The 18739-nt window shown below is 48.6% G+C and overlaps 1 protein-coding gene across 2 annotated transcripts in view; it reads right to left on the reverse strand.

Moving 5' to 3' along the window:
* The window catches only part of Kifc3 (kinesin family member C3), a 74512-nt gene extending 55773 nt beyond the window's left edge, over positions 1 to 18739 (reverse strand). Inside the window, exon 1 of one of the 2 annotated variants that reach the window (XM_046435199.2) lies at positions 18596 to 18739. In XM_046435199.2, the coding sequence (XP_046291155.1) occupies positions 18596 to 18709 (114 nt within the window). In that variant the 5' untranslated portion in view covers positions 18710 to 18739. Of the gene's footprint in view, positions 1 to 5534; positions 5802 to 18595 lie in introns of those variants that run through there. The other variant, XM_046435200.2, reaches the window with a different exon arrangement.

An 18739-nucleotide genomic window follows, 5' to 3' on the forward strand; every position in this document is an offset into this window, starting at 1 on the left:
TTTAATTTTGCAGGGCTGGGAATTAGACCCAGGGCCTTGTGCGTGGCAGGCAAGCACTTTACCACTGAGCCACACCCGGCCCCAGAAAGCTGTTTTAAAAGAGGGATTTCGGCAGAATCATCTTGGACTGGGTCTTCCTTTTACAAAAATATAAGCCCAGGGGCCCAGGAAGGCAGAAGGAAAGGGGCTCCCATTTTCCATCCTGTTGCAGGGCATGACTGGGGTATGGGGGAGCAGTAAGGATATAAAGGGGGCCTTCCTTCAGCCTCCCCATCAACGCCACCAGGTCCTGATTAGAACAGAGCATGGCCACGGCATGCTGGAGAGGCAGACCCCAGCTCTCTAGGGGACGTTCCCACCCCCAGGGGCAGCCCTTCACTGGGGAGCAGGGGTATGTATCCCACTGGACCAACCCAAAGGCTAAAACCAAGGAGGGGCTTCCAGGCAGTACCTGGGCTTCGGCCCCAAGCATGCCCCACCTGGCAGGGGCCCCCAGAAGTTGGGTCACCTGTGGTGTCAGCATCAGGGACATGACATGGACATGGAAAGGCAGAGCCCGTGCCCCTGATTCTGAATGAGTTCTCCGTCCTGGTGTTACCTGGGAAGGGAAGGGCCTTCAAATGACTGAAAAGGAACTTAGGGCCACACCTCCCCAGGGGAATTTGGGGTGAGCCCCAGGAAGAATCAGCTGCAAATTCTAAAGTGCTCTTATATCTACTGTGTCAGTCATGGCTTCTGCAGAATCGGTGTGCGGGTGTGTCAGCAGGGCACACCCGTTCTGAATGGAACCCAAAGGTATCCACTAACGCTATTCCATATTAGAAATGCATTCACTTTTTTCTTCTTTTTTTGGTATCAGAGATTGAACCCAGGGGTGCTTAACCACAGAGCCACATCCCCAGCCCTTTTTATTACTTTGAGGCAGGGCCTCGCTAAGTTGCTTAGGGTCTCACTAAGTTGCTGAGGCTGGCTTTGAACTTGAATCCTCCTGCCTCAGCTTCCTGAGTCTCTGGGGTTACAGGCATCTGCCATTGCGCCTGGCATATACCATTTTATTTTTAAAGTAATACACATACTATAGTTTTGGAACACGTTATCAACCTGTTTCATCCAAAAAAAAAATTGCTAAAGGTCACCATCTGTGGAAACATCCTGTGCTGCTTCCTTGAGGAGCCACCCTTGATCTTAACTGTTCTAGGGTTAGGGACCACGAGTTTGTCCCTAAGCAGGCTGTGCTCCCTGGCTTTTTTTTTTTAAACATTAAGAAAAAAATTATTGCAAAGGTTATATACATTCTAGAGTTCATTCATTATTCAGTAGAATATGCACTTTGATCCTTTTTTTTTCAAGTGATAAAATTCAGAACTGTCTCAGATAAAAATACCTTTGGGTTCCATTCAGAACGGGTGTGCCCTGCTGGTCTCACCACCGCGCTCAGATTCTGCAGAAGCCGTGACGGATGAGCAAGGCTCCCGCCTCTGCTGTGACTGCCACCCAAGTCCTTCCCCACAGGGGCGGATCTGGGAAACCATGGGAGATACCTGGATGTGATTGTAAAATTCAGGAGGAAAAAAAAAAAGCAATAAAAAACTTCAAGCACTTTCCTCTTTGCCAAGGTTGGCTGACTCCCCAGAGGCCCCTCCGCCCAGTGAGTAAGAATGAGAAGGATTTCTTCTTTGTTCTAGGGATAGTCATAAGAGATGCTGCTTCTTCCCCGAAGGGGTTTCAAGGATATTTTAGGAGTTGTGATAGGTGATGTCATTAAAAAAAAAAAAGCAGTTTTTTTTGTTGTTGTTGTTTGTTTTCTAGTGCTGGGGATTGAACCCAGGACCTGAGAATGCTAAGTATATATGTATACACACTACCATCTAAGCTATGCCCCCACCCCACTTTTTATTTAAGACAGTTTAGGGTTGGGGTGCCTGGGTTCGACTCCCAGCATGACAAAGAAGTAAATAAAAAACACCAAAATCAAATCAGCCCATTTATCAACAAGGAGAAAAAAAATGAATGTGTATTTATAGTCTCCCAGCCTGCTCTGAAATTCAAAGCTGGAAAGCGTTTCAAAAAGCAGCATAGACACGAGTATGGAAAGTGAAAACACACGCGCCAGCACCGTCTATGGTGGTTCATCCAATCTCCATAACAACCTGCGGGGAAACTCTACTCATTAGCCTTGTTTCTAGAACCTGAAGAGCTGAGTGGTTTTCCAGAGTTTGGGGCCTAACAAAACTCCAGGTCTCCAGGCCCTTGCTCCTGACTCAGGATGTGCTGACTCCCTGGGGAACAGCCACTGTCCTGAACCTGACGTGCAGATCACTCTCTTGGGGGGCAACTCAAAGGCTGGTGCCGTTTTCTGGCTGATCTTCGTCAGAGCCCATGGTAGAGCTAACAGCAGGATTCTTCTCTTGATAAAGAGAAACCCTCGGCCAGGCACAGTGGCACACTCTTGTAATCCCAGCAGCTTGGGAGGCTGAAGCAGGAGGATTGGGAGTTCAAAGCCAGCCTCAGCAATTTAGAGAGGCTCTAAGCAACTTAGAAAGACCCTGTCTCTAAATAAAAGTATAAAAAAGGGCTAGGGATGTGGCTCTGTGGTTAAGTGCCCCTGGATCCAATCCAATCCCTTGTGCCAAAAAAAGATAGAGGAAAAAAAAAAAGTCTGTTTCAAGAAGACGCCCAGCTCATCGAATATCAAGGAAGGAAATAATGGCAGAGGTGTTTGGGGCTCAGGTTGAACCGTCCCTTTATCTCATTGAGGCACCCTAAAAATATACATAAAGAAAATAAAAATGTATATTCTTGACCCCAAATAATTCTTCTGGCTTTCATCCCCGCCCTTTAAAGATGCATCATTGATTCTATTAGTCTTAGAAACCAACCAACATGTATCTCGTGTGTGTGTGTGTGTGTGTGTTCAAAGGGCAACAGAACTGGGGTGAAAACCAACTGAGGAACTCAATCAACCCAATAGAAAAAAACAACACAACTTTGAAAACATAGCCGCAAACATGAGATCGGGTTGCCATAGCAACCGCTTAATTGACATTTTCCTTTTTGTAGTGTTTGTTCTGGGGAGGTAGGTGCAGACATGTGTCCCCAGGGTTGTGCAAGTATGCGGGTACCCGGCTTTCCCCATCAGGGTTCATCACTGGGGGCTGGTACTGCTCCCAGACCAGGCCCTGGGAATCCGGGTCTTGCGCATGGAGAACCCTCTGTCTCACGACCCGTGGCCACAAGAACCACATCACCATGTAAAGAAATGATATTTCTGAACTTGCTCAGGGCATGGCCAGGAGGCTAAGGATCAGGATGCAGAGTGACGGTGGCAGACCCCAGAGCAGTGACACCAGGTGGGCTGTTCCCCACTGGCTTGCTGAGCCAGGTGACGTGGAGGGGCAGAGGAGAGAGGAGGCAGCACAGCCCAGTTTCAATCCATCAAGAATGCAGGACCCCCTTTTATCTTCTCAAAGCGCAGTCATTTTCTGCACCAAACCATATGCCAGCAAAGCTGTCTTCAAAAAAGACAAAGAACAGGAAGACAGGCCAGGAGTGGCTGTGCCAGCCTCAGCGATGGAGGACAGAGTGACCCTTGGATTTACCTGCAGGAGTGACTGACTGTGGCTTCAGCCACTGACCTCCCCCACGCAGCCTCTGAGATGCAGAATTCCTGAGCCGCACAGCAATGAGAGGCAGCCCTGGCTCAGTCCCTGCAGCCACGTGGCTTGTGACAACGATGCATGCAGAATACTAAACATGACCCTGGGAGCTCCTGACACGGCCACCTGGCTGCAGCCCTGCCTGTTCTCGTCTGTTTCATGCGGGCCTGTCACCGAACACACGTGGACAAGCCGGTGTCCAGAAACCACGGCTCTGCGCTGGCAGATAGGAGTCGTCAGCAAATTATTTTTGCCGGGACAAGAAAATCGGTAGGTGGAAAATATTGCCTTTGTGATTTCCCCATGCCCAAAGAACGGGATGGAATCGCAGCTTGCATTTTTGAAAAGGCAAAACGCTCCCCAGAAGCCCACTGGAGTTCCACCTTACCAGAGCTTCGCTGTCTCCGTTTCGTCACAGGCCTGACTGTGTCACCTTTGTTTCCTGGACCCCTCCTGCCTCTAAGAGTCACTGCAAATCTCATTGTATAAAAATCTGGAGCATCTGTGTGTTGTGTAAATCAGACCCCAAAAAGGCGCCACCAGGATCAGGTGCATGAGATTCTGGGTGGAAGGAGGATTTGAACAAAATGACCCTTAGGATATGGGGGGAAGGCCTCCTTGCCTCCTGGCCTCCTGGACCTCTTCCTACAAACTGAGAATAACATTCTGGGAGGGAACCCTTATTTGGGTGGTGGTATTACTCCCCCCAGATACTAAAGATGATGGTAGATGACACGCTTAGCATCTGTGGTACCCTGGATTAACTCCCCAGCAGCCCCCCAACCCAAGTAAAAAAAAAAATCAAAGACCATTTGTAAATGTCTCTGTCACTAAAGTGCCCCCTCCAAATACATTTGGAGACCCCACCCATTATGATTCCCTTTATTTTAGATTTTATTGAAATTTATCTTACAACACTTTCTGTGACTCGAGAATACAGACGTTTTGACTGACATCATTATCCAGTGATTGTACTGGAATGTCATAACTGTCAAGCTTATTTACTCAGACTTGCTCAGATCTAGGTTTTAGATTATTTTCCCCCCAATATCTAATATTTCATCATTCTTGGGCAACTCCTAAAAGCCAGTTTATGGTTTCTCCACTATTTTAAGCATTTTTTTCCTTCGCCATCTTTTTCCACTGACGACTCTGATGTGGAGAGCACCCACATCAGACCCAGGGAGGAGCTACACCCCTCCTGCAGCTCCCGGTTATGTTAGGATGACCTCCTTGGATTGGAGGTCCCTTCCCCCACCTTCTCCTCTCCAGGCATCCCCGTCCCTGTCCCTGGTGCAGGAAATGGCCTCAGCTGCTCAGATCAAAAACCTAGGAGAATTCTCATTCCTCCTCCAGGCCACACCCCAGCTGTTAGCAGGTCCAGTGGGCCCCATGAACAAGACAGATGTCACCCTCACCTTCTAGCAGGCTCTCGCTTGGGCCCCTCAGGCCTTTCTGCCACCTGGTCAGAGGAGACAACTTAAACCATGTCACTGTCTTCCATTTCTCCTTCAACAAATATTTGTGCACCTCCTCTGGCTAGCACCGCCCTAGCGGGAGCATGACCTTGTGCTCTCTTTGAGGCAAGGACGGTGGACAAAATTAAAGGGTGAAATGCAGAGTGTGGTTGGGGGTACACTGTAAGAGCTGCAGGCTAAAATACTCGGGGAAGGGGGACGTGAAGTGGCGGGTGCCTGAATTCCTCTCTGCTATTTAAACAGGGAGTTGTGATTTCAGGGAGGGTGGCCAGGGAAGGCCTTGCTGGAAGGGGCGTTTGGGACCCAAAGGAGGTGGGAGAGCACCCACATCAGACCCAGGGAGGAGCTACAACCCTCCTGCAGCTCCGCGTTATGTTAGGGTAAAGTCTGAGCCCCTTACCATGCTCCATGAGGTCCGCTATTGGGTCTGCAGAGGTAGTCTGTCCACAGGCCTCTAGAATGTACTTTCAGTCCCAGCCTTTCGGTGCTCTTGGGGTGTCACCAAACCAGTTCTCTCCCATTTAAGTGTCTTTGCTGGGATTGTTTCTTCTCTGGGCCACCCACTTCCCATAACACACAGCCCGAGCTCAGTGGTTCCTTCTTCTCAAAGCTGGCTTCTGTCTACTCTGTGCTTAAAAATGTCACTTCCTCAGAGAGGCCTTCCCGGACCACTCCCACCTTCTTTTTGTGTCATAATCTCCTCACAGCCCCTTCTTATCGCTGAAGTTATCATGCTTTCGGTCTGTCGCCCCCACCAGGAATGCAAGCTCCCAGGGGGGCAAACCAGTGTTGACCTGTTCAGGGTCAGATCCCCCCAGGTCTGGACCACAGCCAGGGCTAGGTATGAGCAAACATTCCAATGCATATTTATGGAGTGAGGGAATCAATCAATCAAATAGAGGTAGATAACGCACTTGTGAAAAATTCATGCAATCCCGTGCGGCAACCCTGGAATCATTTAAAAACCTCATATCCAACCCCCATGGCAGGCGTCACCATTTTATCAACAACAGAAGCAATAAAGTCCGGCATGGTGGGTGCACGCCTGTAATCTCAGCAAGTAGGGAGGCAGAGGCCGGAGGATTGTAAATTCAAGAAAATAAAAAGAGCTGAGAATGTAGCTTATGGGTAAAAATGCCCCTAGGTTCAATCCCCAGCACCAAAAAATTTTTTAAATAAAAAAAAAAGAAGAAGAAAGAGAATAGCAATAAACAAAATTCAATAGTAATTCAAGAATTCAATTTCATAATTCCATTCAGTAACATTGCTCATATTATTAACTTGGACACTTATTAAAAAACCTTTGCATGTATGACCTTTCATCTTCACAACAACCCAATGCGGGTGTGTGTGTGTGTGTGTGTGTGTGTGTGTGAGATCTAGTATCCCTTGTGTTAATAGGTACAAGAACCAAGGTTTAGGAGATGTTTTGTATTTTCCCAAGATCACACAGCCAGCCTGAGGGCAGAGCAAGGATCCTAATACCAATGCCTCTAAACAAGTGTCATGGAGTATCTCCTGGGTGCCAGGAACTGCAGAAGCAAGAATTTCAAAGACTTGCTGTGTCCCAGACAAGTCAGAATAAAATGTTCTAGATAAAAGGATATTTTTCTCTTTCTTTCTTTTTTCTTTTTCTGTTTTGTACTGGGGATCTAACCCAGGAGCGCTTTACCACTGAACTCCATCCCCAGACCTTTTTTTATTTTGAGGCAGGGTCTCCCTAAGTTACTGAGGGTCTTGCTAAGTTGCTGCCAGATAAAAGGATTTTCAATAAATTCTGAACCTCTGGCTAAAGATCCAACCCGTGGCCCAGTCAGAAGTGAATATTCACCGTAATTTATTGAGTGCTCACTATCAACAAGGCCCTGGGCAAGGTACTTGAAATGCTTTAGCTCGAGACTATTCTCACCCCCATTTTACAGAGAGACCGAGACTATTCTCACCCCCATTTTACAGAGAGACCGAGGTAGAGAGCAGACCATGGCCTCAGGACAGGAAGTTGTAACTAAAGGAAAACAAAAAACTTTATTTGCTTTTATCACCAATTTTAGAGGTCACGCAGCTAAGCAGTTTAATTCCCATTGGTCTTGCCACAGATAACACCTTTGACATACGGGTCACCAAAGTTACAGTTGTTTTTCGGGAGACTGGAGGTACCTTTTGTCTATCTCAAACGCACTGAAACCACTGACCCTTCACCTGGGCACTTGGGTCTGATAGATGACCTTCTGATGACAGGGGACCAACATGCCACCCTCAGAGCACACTAGTGCTGCCATTTTCCAAACCTGCATTCTATCAGGAGCCATGAGCAGACCACGGCCTCCTTTCCCTGGGCCTCAGACCACCCTGCTTCTTTTAAGAACCCAAACCTGTCATTTCAGAGATTTCCCCGGAGCACGGTGGGCCTGGTTCAGTAACAGTGGTGGATCTGGTTTTGAACTTAGCCCTGGCTGCCTAGATAGTCATCATGGTAAACACCTGGTGTGCCTCTGTGGGTTAGCTCTGAGCAACCGGCAAGAGTTTCTGAAAGCATAGAAGACACCAGAAACACCTGCATCTAGAACCCTTCAGACATGTACTGGATTCCGCACCTAGAAGAATACATCCGTAGTCCACCCTGGAGAAGGTGTTTTCTTTATCTAAAGACAACGTAAACCCCTAGCAAGACCTTGCCTGAGCGCCTCTGCTCCTTACCTGTAGGCCAGGGCCGCGGGTCTCCGAGAGCAGGCTGCCTCCTGGGGAGGTGGGCCTGCACCAGCCAGGGGCCCCCTCTGAGTCTGTGCTGGGGTCTCTCTCCCTCTTTCCGTTCTGCCGGGCCCAGGTGTCCCAGCTCAGCCACACCAGGGCTGGAAGTACAAACATGGCAGCTTGTGGCCTGGTGCAGGCTGACCGACGGGGACAGCCCAGTGCTCCACACTGCAGCCCACGGCCGCCTGTGCCCTGGAATTTTCTGCTTGGTTCACCAATTCCTAGCTGGACCCCGCAGTGGCTTTGGTGCTGAACAAGGCGGGCATTCAGTCTTTCGCTCAGCAATTAAAAGGCTTTGGGGACAGGACCTCCATCAGCTTCCAGACAGTGATCTGGGTCACCAGCGAGGGTCTTGCAACGTGGCCCTCTGTGAGTTTTTCAGTCATTGTTTCCCCTGTGTCCGACCGTAACATCTTGAGAAGGATGAGAATCATCTCAGCAGGTGACAGAAATAGTTAAGGGCTCCCGACGTCCAAGTGGGAACTCCAGGTGGGCAAGGTTGGTTTTCATTCCCCCAAATCCAGTGACCCTCGGTGCAAACTTGGCAGACGACTCAGATGCTTCCTCGCCTTCCTACGCTGCATGTGTCAGTCACACCCCGTGCTGGCTCTACCTTCAAATATGATCCAGGATCGACCACTGCTCCCACCTCCAGGGCCCCCACCATCTCTGCCTGGGCTCCTGCCACAGGCTCCAGCCCTCCACCCACTACCGTCACTTCTCAGCACGGCAGCCGGCACAACCCTGTTAAAATTGATGCCGAATCACATCATTCTCCTGCTCAGAGCCTTTTGATGGCCCCATGTCACTCCAAGTACAAGTTCAAGCCCTGTGTGCGCCAGGTCCCCAACTCTAACCCTGCCCTGCTCCTGACCTCGGCTCCCTCCCTCCACACCTGCACAGATGTGTTTTCCTCGGGGCTCCTCCCCCGACTGGCTCCCCCAAAATCACAACCCACACTTTACTCATCTTCCATCTAAGAGACTCAGCTCTGCTTCCCGGACTCTGCTGGGTTTTGGGGGGTTTGAAATAGCACTTCCCGCCTCCTGGCACACGAGTGTTGAAGTTACGTGTTGATTCTCTGGTCTATGACCTGACCTGCTCTGAGGGTCTGCACGGCACAGATTTGTGTCTACAGGGTTAACCGGTGGCTCCCAGGAAGTCTGGTGTGTGGCAGGGGCTGGGCAGTGATTTGTGAATCGTTGTCAAAGCCATGATGCGAAGGAGGGCAGAGGAAATGTTTTTGACTTTCCTGCTCCTCGGGGAGATGAGATGGGGATGAGCCGAGGGGGTGAGGGGACAGAGGCAGGACACCTACCAGCCTAGGCCCACTCGACCCCACCCCACCCGAGGTGCAAACCCTGGAGGGCCCTGAAGGGAGGTAGAGGAGAAGTTCCACCCCATCCCTGGGTGTTGCAGGACCCCACCACTCAGGGGTCTCAGTAAGAGCCCCTCCCCCCGAAAGCACTGCAGTCGAGACCTGAAATCCAGGTGGGGGAAGCAGACAGAGCCGAGGGGGACCTTTCCCTACCTGTGACCTCCCAGCTGCCTCCGAGGCAGACACAAGCATCTGGACTTGCTAAGAAGGGGAGGCCCCAGCAAGGAGCAATGTGCTGCCGTCACTCAGCCACCTGGGCCCAGAGGGCGGGCCGCTCTGCCCACAGGTGCCAATTCTCCGTAAGCCCCTGAAGCTGGCTTCACAGTGGTCCTCCCTCCTTCCTCTCCCTTTTCCATCTGGTTGTTAATAGAGAAGGAGAAAAGCAGATTAGAAATGTCCACGGGTGTGACTAGTTCAAGGCTGCACTGCCCATCCACGGTCCACATTGGTTTCATTGTTTACGGATCCAATTTCTTCCCAAACACTGAAGTATTATTGGGTTTTGAGAACTGTACTTATAGAAAGTTCCTGAACTTGACTAGTCCCAGGTCTTGCCCTTTCTGCTTCTGCATCTTATCCTTTGTAATGAGCAAATTGATTTAAATCAAGTACTGTCCCAGGTTCTAGAAGCCATTCTAGCAAATCATAGAAACGGAAGAGGGGGTCGTGGGAGCCCCCCGAACATCCACCTGCTCCACCAGCCCTCCTGGGAAGTTCTGATCTGCTGACATCCACGTGGGTCTAGGGCATGGAGCCCTTAACCTGTGATCTGCTGCGAAGGAGGGCAGAGGAAATGTTTTTGACTTTCCTGCTCCTCGGGGAGATGAGATGGGGATGAGCCGAGGGGGTGTCAGAATTGAATTATGTGTGGGACACCAGCTGATGCGGTGGAGAGTAGGTTGGTAGGGAAAATACCCCCACACATTTGGCATACGTCTTGTATCAGGAGTGTTTTATGGGTAGAGACGGATCAGAGATTCCAAACTGAGTCTCTGTGTCAACACACATAGGACTCGGAGTTTCCTGTTATCGGCAGGGGAGGTGAGTCCTGAGAAGGACTTGGTGATGATGTGGGTATGTAAGAGATAAGTGAGGCTTCTCTTTCCCTTTGCTTTATTGTTCATGCGTAGGCGGTTTTTATTTATTTACCGAGTGCTGGAGTATGAACCCAGGGTCTTGAGCATGCTAAGATGTGCTCTATCACTGAGCTACATCCCCAGTCCCAAGAGTATATATTTTTAGATTCAGTCTAGATGCCAGAAGAGTCCTTTTGCAAACCAATTTTAAAATACTTCGAGCAATTACAGTGGAACATCTTTGCTGTTAACTAAAAAAAAAAATCAGAAGCCCAAGTTTTATTAGTCATTATTTTCTGTTTCATGCCTGGAAATTGCCATACGTGTTGGGAAGTCTATTAGAGCTCTAAGCTCATTTTGCCCAGATGAGAATTCATTTGCTTTTATGATGCCCTTGGGAAGTCAGAGGTGTCTGGCATTGGTGCTATGTAGTCATTGTTTTCTTTAGTATAAAGCTGGAAGGGAACAGGGGGTGACCTAACTGGCGACGGCAGAAGGACCACACAGAGAGCTGAAGTTCAGGATGAGCATCTAGACGCCTTAGGGAGCTTAGGGAGTAGATCGGTGGTAGAAAGTGTGCTTAGCATGTGCAAGAACGGCTTGAACCCCAGCATCAAAAAAAAAAAAAAAAAAAGAATAGGATGTTATTTCCAGTTCTACGTGTGGACCACTGAAACATCACTCCTACCATACAAAAAGCTAGCACTGACTGCGCATCATTTTTATATTTCTTTGCTGGATGCTGGAGACCTAATCCAGCTCCTGGTGCTGGCTAGACATGGACTGTGCCACTGAGCCACACCTTCAGCCCTCGGCAGTGTCTTGGCTTCTTTGTTTTCTTGCAAGGCTGAGGATTGAACCTGGGCTCTCCCGCATGCCAGGTAAGCACTCTACCATCGAGCTACACCCCAACCCTGTTTTTATGTTGAAACAGGGTCTTGCTAAGTTGCCAGGCTGACCTTGAACTTGGTGATCCTCCTGCCTCTGAGTAGCTGGAATTACAGGCATGTGCCACTCCCCCCGGCAACAGTGTTTTTAACCAAGCAAATTAGCCTGTCCCAGGACTGTGTGCGTGTGAAGCTTCAGGCAGCCGTAAGGAAAACTGTAGACCTTTAGACAGACTTCTTCAAGGTTGCACAAATTCTGTTAGGAAAAAAACAAAACAAAACAAACCCAAGTCTCAAGAATTCAGAGGCTGGGGATATGGCTCAGTGGGTAGAGTGCCTGCCTAGCATGCACAAGTTCCTGGGTTCACTCCCCAGCACCACCAAAAAAAAAAGAAAAAAAAATTTAGATTCCCTACAGGATGTGACCTTAAGTTTTGCTTGGTTTTTCAAGGTGGAAAATGTTCATATAAAATTAAGCTTTTCGAGGGAATTTCTGGGATGAATTTCTTCTCTCTTTCCCTGCCCCTTTATACATGAATCCTAAAATCCTGAGAATGTTCTTCCCTTAGAAGGCATGATAACACACTTTTGATGTGCTTTTTAACACAGAAAGAACAGGAGCAGCTGAGAGGTCAGACAGAGCAGGGCTGGGCAGGGGGATGAGCGGCAGGTGTAGAGCTCCTTCCCCACTAGTGTGGGATTGGGCCTCATTGCTGGTCTCAAACCCTATTAACCAATTCAGGGCAGACACCATGAGAGTTTCTAGATAATTGTGATCCCACTAGAAAGGGTATATTGTAAATAAGCAAAGCCATGAAACCCAGCTTTCGCTCATTAATTTATTCCCTACAGACGAGTTTAATTGAGATAAATGACCTTGTAGATGTAAATGCAAATTTACACCAAATCCGTGGAGATCAACTGCTCTGTGTGTGTGTGTGTGTGTGTGTGTGTGTGAGGGAGGGAGAGAGAGGGAGGAAGAGGGAGAGAGGGTGGGGGGAGGAGAGGGCAGCGTTTACTTTGCCATTTCTGATTTAATTATTTCCAAGTCCTTATTGAGTGCGTGGAGTGTGCCTGGTGGCAGGTCTCAGGGAATCGGCGTCGGTGTCGCCCTTAAAACTAGAGTGGGTGCTCTTTGTCTTTTGAAGGGAAGGAGAACACAATCTTGCTGCTTCTAGACTAGAAGGTGAAGGGCTGGGGGTGCGGCTCCATGGTAGAGCATTTGCCTGGAATAGAAAGTATGAACCCAGGGGCTTAGAATAAGTGGGCCAAGTTCAAAGTTCTCCGCAGCATCGTGAGATTGAGAGGCAGTGCGTCAGGGTGGGCTTACTGCTGTTTGTAATGGGGAATGTCTTACAGGGGGAAAACTTTATACAGGGACAAATAAACTACTTTTTCTCCTTGGTTAATGCTATTTCTTTTTTTAAATATTTATTTTTTAGCTGTAGATGGACACACTACTATTTATTTCATTTATTTATTTTTACGTGGTGCTGGGGATCAAACCCAGGGCCTCACACATGCTAGGCCAGCACCCTGCCACTGAGCTACAGCCCCAGCCTGGTTAATGCTATTTCTTAATGATGAAAATCTCTGAATAAAACACCCTGAAAATACCTGGGCCTGCCAGAGACAGCTGACCCCCCCCAATACAGACTCTCCCGCCATTGTGTGGGCTCTTCCGATGATTCAGTTTGGGAAAATTTTCCGTGTTATTTCTTTGATATTTTCCTCCCCTTCCATTTTCTTTGTTCTCTGTGAAATTCCTTCTGGTCAATTTTTGCAATGGCTGGTTTGGTTCTTTCTCTTTGATGTTTTACCTCTCTTTTTGTTCTAGTTCCTGAGACATTTCTTTAACTTTAAAACCTCACCTACTGATTTTTTTTTTGGGGGGTGGGGGGATACCGAGGATTAAACTCAAGGGCTCTCCACCGCTGAGCCACATCCCCAACCCTATTTTGTATTCTAGTAGAGACAGGGTCTCACTGAGTTCCTAAATGGCTGGGGCTGGCTTTGAACTTGGGATCTTCCTGCCTCTGCCTCCTGAGCTGTTGGGATTACAGGCGTGCGCCACCGTTCACCTACTGATTTTTATGTCCCCCCCTCCCCAAACCCCCACCTTTTCTCCTGGGCTGGTGTTTGCCCAGAAGTGAATGTGAGATCTCCTACTCAGCCCTGGGTGCAGCCCTGGATGCAGCCCTGGCTGCTGGTGTTCTGGGACCCAAGCAGGGGAGGAGGCCAGAGGCCTCACTGTGGAGAGAGAGCAGCACTCAATTCCCTCCATCCTGGGGGGACGCCTCAACAGCCCCCACCTCTGCTCCAGGTGTTCCCAAACCCTGACCCCTGATAACTTTTGTTTTCTTTTCTTTCTTTCTTTCTCTCTTTTTTTAGTACCAGGATTAAATCCAAGGAGGCTTAACCCACTGAGCCACATCTCCAACCCCTTCCATTTTTTATTTCAAGACAGGGTCTCACTAGGTTGCTTACAGCCTCACTAAGTTGCTGAGGCAGGATTTGAACTTGCAATCCTCCTGCCTCAGCCTCCTGAGTGCTGGGATTACACGTGCTGTGCCACCACACCCAGCTCCTTGACACCTTTGATTAGCTGTTGTTTCCTCTTACATTATCCTTCGGGGGTTTTACTTTGTAAATCTGACAATCATTTCATTTGGACTCAGGAAGGGATAGAGGCGTGATGCATGCAGGTCTACTTCAAAGCACGTTTTTTTTCTTTAGTGCTGGGGATCAAACCCAGGGCCTCCTGCCTGTCGGCCAAATGCTCTACCACCGAGCCAAACCCCGGCCTTCAAAGCACATTTACTTTAGGTGTCATTATTGTTCCATAAACTCTAATGAGCCCAACAGGGGGAGAGTAAGGAAGCCACATGGTGAAGATTCTACCCTCCACCTAAAATGGTAGAGCGATAGTTGAAAGCAAACTATCTCAAGTCACATATGTATGCTTTAATTCCTGCAGCAATTAAAAGAATTCTTTGTAGAATAGTCTTTTATTTATTTATTTATTTTAAATATTTTTTGTAGTTGTGGATGGACAGAATGCCTTTATTTTATTTGTTTATTTTTATGTGGTGTTGAATATCGAACCCAGTGTCTCAAGCATGCTAAGCAAGCGCTCTGCCACTGAGCTACAGTCCCAGCCCACTCTTTTATTTTATTATATTATTATTTATTATTTTTACAGTGATGGGGATCAAACTCAGGGCCTCATGCACGACAGGAAAGCACTCTACCGCTCAGCTGCCTCCCCAAAACCCTGTAGAATAGTCTTTATAGAGAATGACTAGAAATATTTTGAAGTAGCACTAAAACTACTAGTATATTCTAGTAATTTTCTTTTTTTTCTTTTGATACCGGGGATTGAATCCAGGGATGCTTAACCACTGAGCTCCAGCCCCTTTAAATATTTTATTTAAAGGCAGAGTCTCTTGAAGTTGTTTAGGGTCTCACTCAATTCCTAAGGCTGGCTTTGAACTTGGGATCCTCCTGCCTCAGCCTCCCCGGCTGCTGGGAAAAAGTTGATTCTTTTTAAAGATCAATGAAACTGATAATCCTGTAGCCAGAACTGACAAACGAGTGAAGATAGAAATGAGGTATTAAAAGGGAAAGCGATGTAATCAGACTGCACAGGCAATGGAAGAATAGTAAGGGATTATTACAACCAATTCTGTGCACACAAGTCAAATGAAATGGACCCATTCCTTAAAGCTACAAACTACTAAAGCTCACCCAAGAAGAAACAGAAAGACCATAGAGTAGTAGAGGTACTAGAAGAAATGGAATGTATAGTGGAAATTCTTCCATAAAGCAAAACCCCAGGCCCTGGCAGTTTCATTGGTGAATTCTCTCCAGTGTTTAAAGATATAAGACCAGATCTTCACACGCTCAGAAAACAGACCAGGGAACACCTACCAGCTCATTTTCTTGGCCAGCCTTATCCTGATAGTAATGAACCAGACAGATTGTGTTAGTACCGCTCACAACGATGACATACCCCAAATGCCACCTGCCAACGCTGTGCCCGTGTGCCGTGTGTCTTTCTGTGGGTCCCCAGAAAGGAAGCACACGTTCGGGCTCCGCCATCCTCCCCAGGAGAGAGTGAACTGACCGGTCAGGAATCACCACCCCTAAGTCGCACGCTCGCCTCAGGAAAGCCCAGTCTGACCCTCGGCCAGGTCCTCCAACTCGTCTGGCCTTCCTGGACTCTTCTCCCATTTCTAATTCTCCCAAGTCTCCCAAGAACCCCTCAAACCTCCTTCTTCTCGTCAAACTTCCTGATACTCAATGAGCCAAGAAATTTCTCTCCCATCGTCCTCGGAGCCTCATGGCAGGACCCCAAGGCCCTCAGTAAGTGCGTCCAAGTGCAGAGGACTGTGCCCTCGGGCGGAGCTGGCCCTTCCCTGGAACCCAAGAGCAGCTGAAGCCAACTTTAGTTTTGTTTAATTTCTGCTTTTTGTTTGTCTTTTATCTTCTCCTTCCTGCCACATTTCAGGAATAGTGACAAGCCATCTAATGTAAGGATCGTGAACTATTCATAGAAAATCAAAGGGCACAGCAGGCAGCCAGCCATGTCTTGTGCTGGTGTTCTGCTCCAGGTGTGTGATTAAGGGTCATTTACTTTCTTTAGCTCCCTAATTCACAAGTGTGTCCCCTACCCCACCCTGGGCTAGAGATGGAACCCAGGGCCTTGCTAGGCAAGTGCTCCATCTCTGTGCTACACCCACAGTCCTTTTTATTTTTATTTTGAGACAGGGTCTCACTAAGTTGCTGAGGCTGGCCTCCAACTTGCCATCCTCCTGCCTCAGCCTCCTGAGTTGCTGGGATTACAAGCGTGCACCACCACAACTTTACACCCTGCCCCGCTTTAAAACCTTCTTGTTCTTTAACAAATTTAAATGAAAATACATAGTTGAATTCTCATAACGAATTTGATTACCATGCATACCAAGACAAATGTGTAGAAAAATAGTCAAAGACACTTTATTCAGCTTTATGACCAAAGAAGGTCCATAAAATTATATTTTTCCTTGATACTCTTCCTGACTTAAAATTATATATAGGACCATATCCACCTCCTTATCTCGGATAATACTGGAACAGTTTCTATCCGGGGAAGTCAGAGTTAGATTTCCCAAAAGCTGCATACTCTGGTGGGCAGCAAAGATATTATATTCGACCTGATCCCAAAAAAGAGACACAAAGCCTTTCCAGAAATGTCTACATGAAAACACTTGTTTTCCACACACCAAAAATAGATACTTGTCTAATGCGTGTTCTGTGTTTGAATATTTATTCCTGCTTCCGCTTCCAAATTTAAGAAAGGGCTGAGCTGAGCTGTGCTCCCTCCCTCCTGCAAGGATTTGGTTGGAGCCATGAGATGACATGAGTGACATTAGCTCCAAGGCTAAAGCAGAGAGCTGGGGCTGTCGCTCAGGGGTTGGGCACTTGCCTCTCCAGGTGCAAGGCCCTGAGTTCAACTCCCGACACCTCGCCTCCCACCCCCCTGCCCAAAAAAGCAAGAAGAGCAAAAAAGAGTGTCAGTTAAGGAAACACTAATTATAACTCTTTCTATTCAGCTCTCAGAGCTCCATCCCTCTGAGCTGCCAGACCCCACCATTAGGCTGTCTACGTTGGCCTTAGGAACTTCCCTCAGACAAATCTCCTCCCACACCCCCAAGTGATGCCACGGTATGGTGGGGGGCAACTGTGCAGGGGGTAAAACCCAAACTGCTGGCTTCATTTCAAAACACAAACCCAACCCACCCCCCCCAACAAACCAAGAGCGGCAGATGAAGTGCTCTTCGTTCCCTCCGAGGAAAGGATGGGAGAGCAGCCAGGAGCCCAGGAACCTGGCCGTCTCGGTGAGACAAAATGGCACCCGTCCACTCCTCACCTCTGTCAACCTTCTGCCTCAACGTCCTTCCCTCTGGTCCCATCACTGCGCAAACCGAGGCAATCTGTGAGTCTCATCCATCAGATAGAATTGACCAGGACAAATGGCCGGCCTGGAAGTTCCCAAGGAAACATTGCAGGTGGCCGGAAGGTGGACGAGCCAAGTAGCCAGAACTTTCTCAGGGATGATCAGGACACAATGGCTCCGACAGGAGGGCCGAGAGCGCCTTGTGACCACAAGGATGTGGGGGTTGACTGGCTGCTGCCTCTGCCTGGGAGCACCGGGCTGTCCCTCATTTAATGGCTGTTTCCCAGCTTTAGGTGTCATCTGAGGAGTCACCTCCCCAGAGAGGCCTTCCTTACCACCGCCACCTAGATCAACTGCTTTTCTTATTCATGCGTGAATTCAGAAACGGAGCCTCACCTGAGGTACAGGTCTCTCATCTGTGATGAGGGCCACCCGCATGGAGTCCCCAGCATGTCCTATGAGCCTGTCATTGTGTGGCTCTGGAGGCGCCCTGTGGAGCCAAACCAGGGAGCCCACTGAGCTGTCCTGGCAGGGGAGGCCCCACGCGGGGCCCAGGGTAAGCCCTCGAGAAAGGGGAGCCATCCTCGCATCTTACAGAAAACTTCAAGCCTGGAAATCTACACAAAGAAATTTACCAAGAGCTTCCAACATTTTGTCCCAAGCTAATTACAGCCCTCTGGACATATTGGAAATATGATTTGGTTCACAGAACTTTTCATTTGGGCTCCTGAGTGATATTTGCAGTAATTATAAGTAGGTGTCAGCAGCACCCAAAGAAGGTAGGAAGGGTCTGGACTGGGACATTCTCCCAAAGACACAGTCTCTGGTCCAGGGCAGGTGACGGCCTTCTGCTCCCAGAGCCACTCCCCTTCGCTAGCCACAGAGGCAGCCAACAGCAGTCCACCAGGAAGGCCATGTCAGGCTGTTCCTTGTGACACTGGATGCAGAGAGAAATAATGTCCTCAGCCCTCATCAGTGTCCACAGCCAGAGGAGGAGGCCTCTGAGAAGTAAAGAATGAGGATAATGAAAATGGAAACATCAGTGGCAAGTGTCAAACGTGGAAGGCCACCCGGGGGACAAGGGAGGGTCTATTTCTCCCTAACAGGCAGCACTGGGTGGGGCGGGGCTGGAAGGGAGTTGGTCGATGATCCCTTTGAGGAAGAGGCATTTTTGCACTTCCATGTGGAATTGCTTTTAAACTGCATTAAAAAAAAATACTTTCAAACATTTAATCCAAGGAAGATGTGCATTTAATTAAAATTTAATCTCTTCACTGCCTTATAAGTAATTCATGCTCCAGAGTTCTTACAGTTCTCCAAGGATTTCCGCTGCAAGCCCAATCCCTGTTTCTCACCCGAGCCTGTCAGTCCTGCCGCCCGAACCTCTCTCCAGCCGCCCCCCCCCCCCGCACCACAGAACCAGGTCATCACCTCACTCTGCCCTGAGACTGGAGCCTCCAATCCAGATGTGTCCTCGTCCTCGTCTCTGGACCTCCATAAGGCTGCCAGGGTTCTCTTTCCGAAAAGCAGCTCTGTCCAGGCCATTCCCCGAGCTCTCCTGCTTCCTGGGCTGCC

This window comes from Marmota monax, unplaced genomic scaffold (genome assembly GCF_021218885.2).
Source record: "Marmota monax isolate L192 unplaced genomic scaffold, Marmota_monax_Labrador192_F-V1.1 WCK01_AAM20220418_F8-fsc00024, whole genome shotgun sequence".
NCBI lineage: Eukaryota > Metazoa > Chordata > Mammalia > Rodentia > Sciuridae > Marmota > Marmota monax.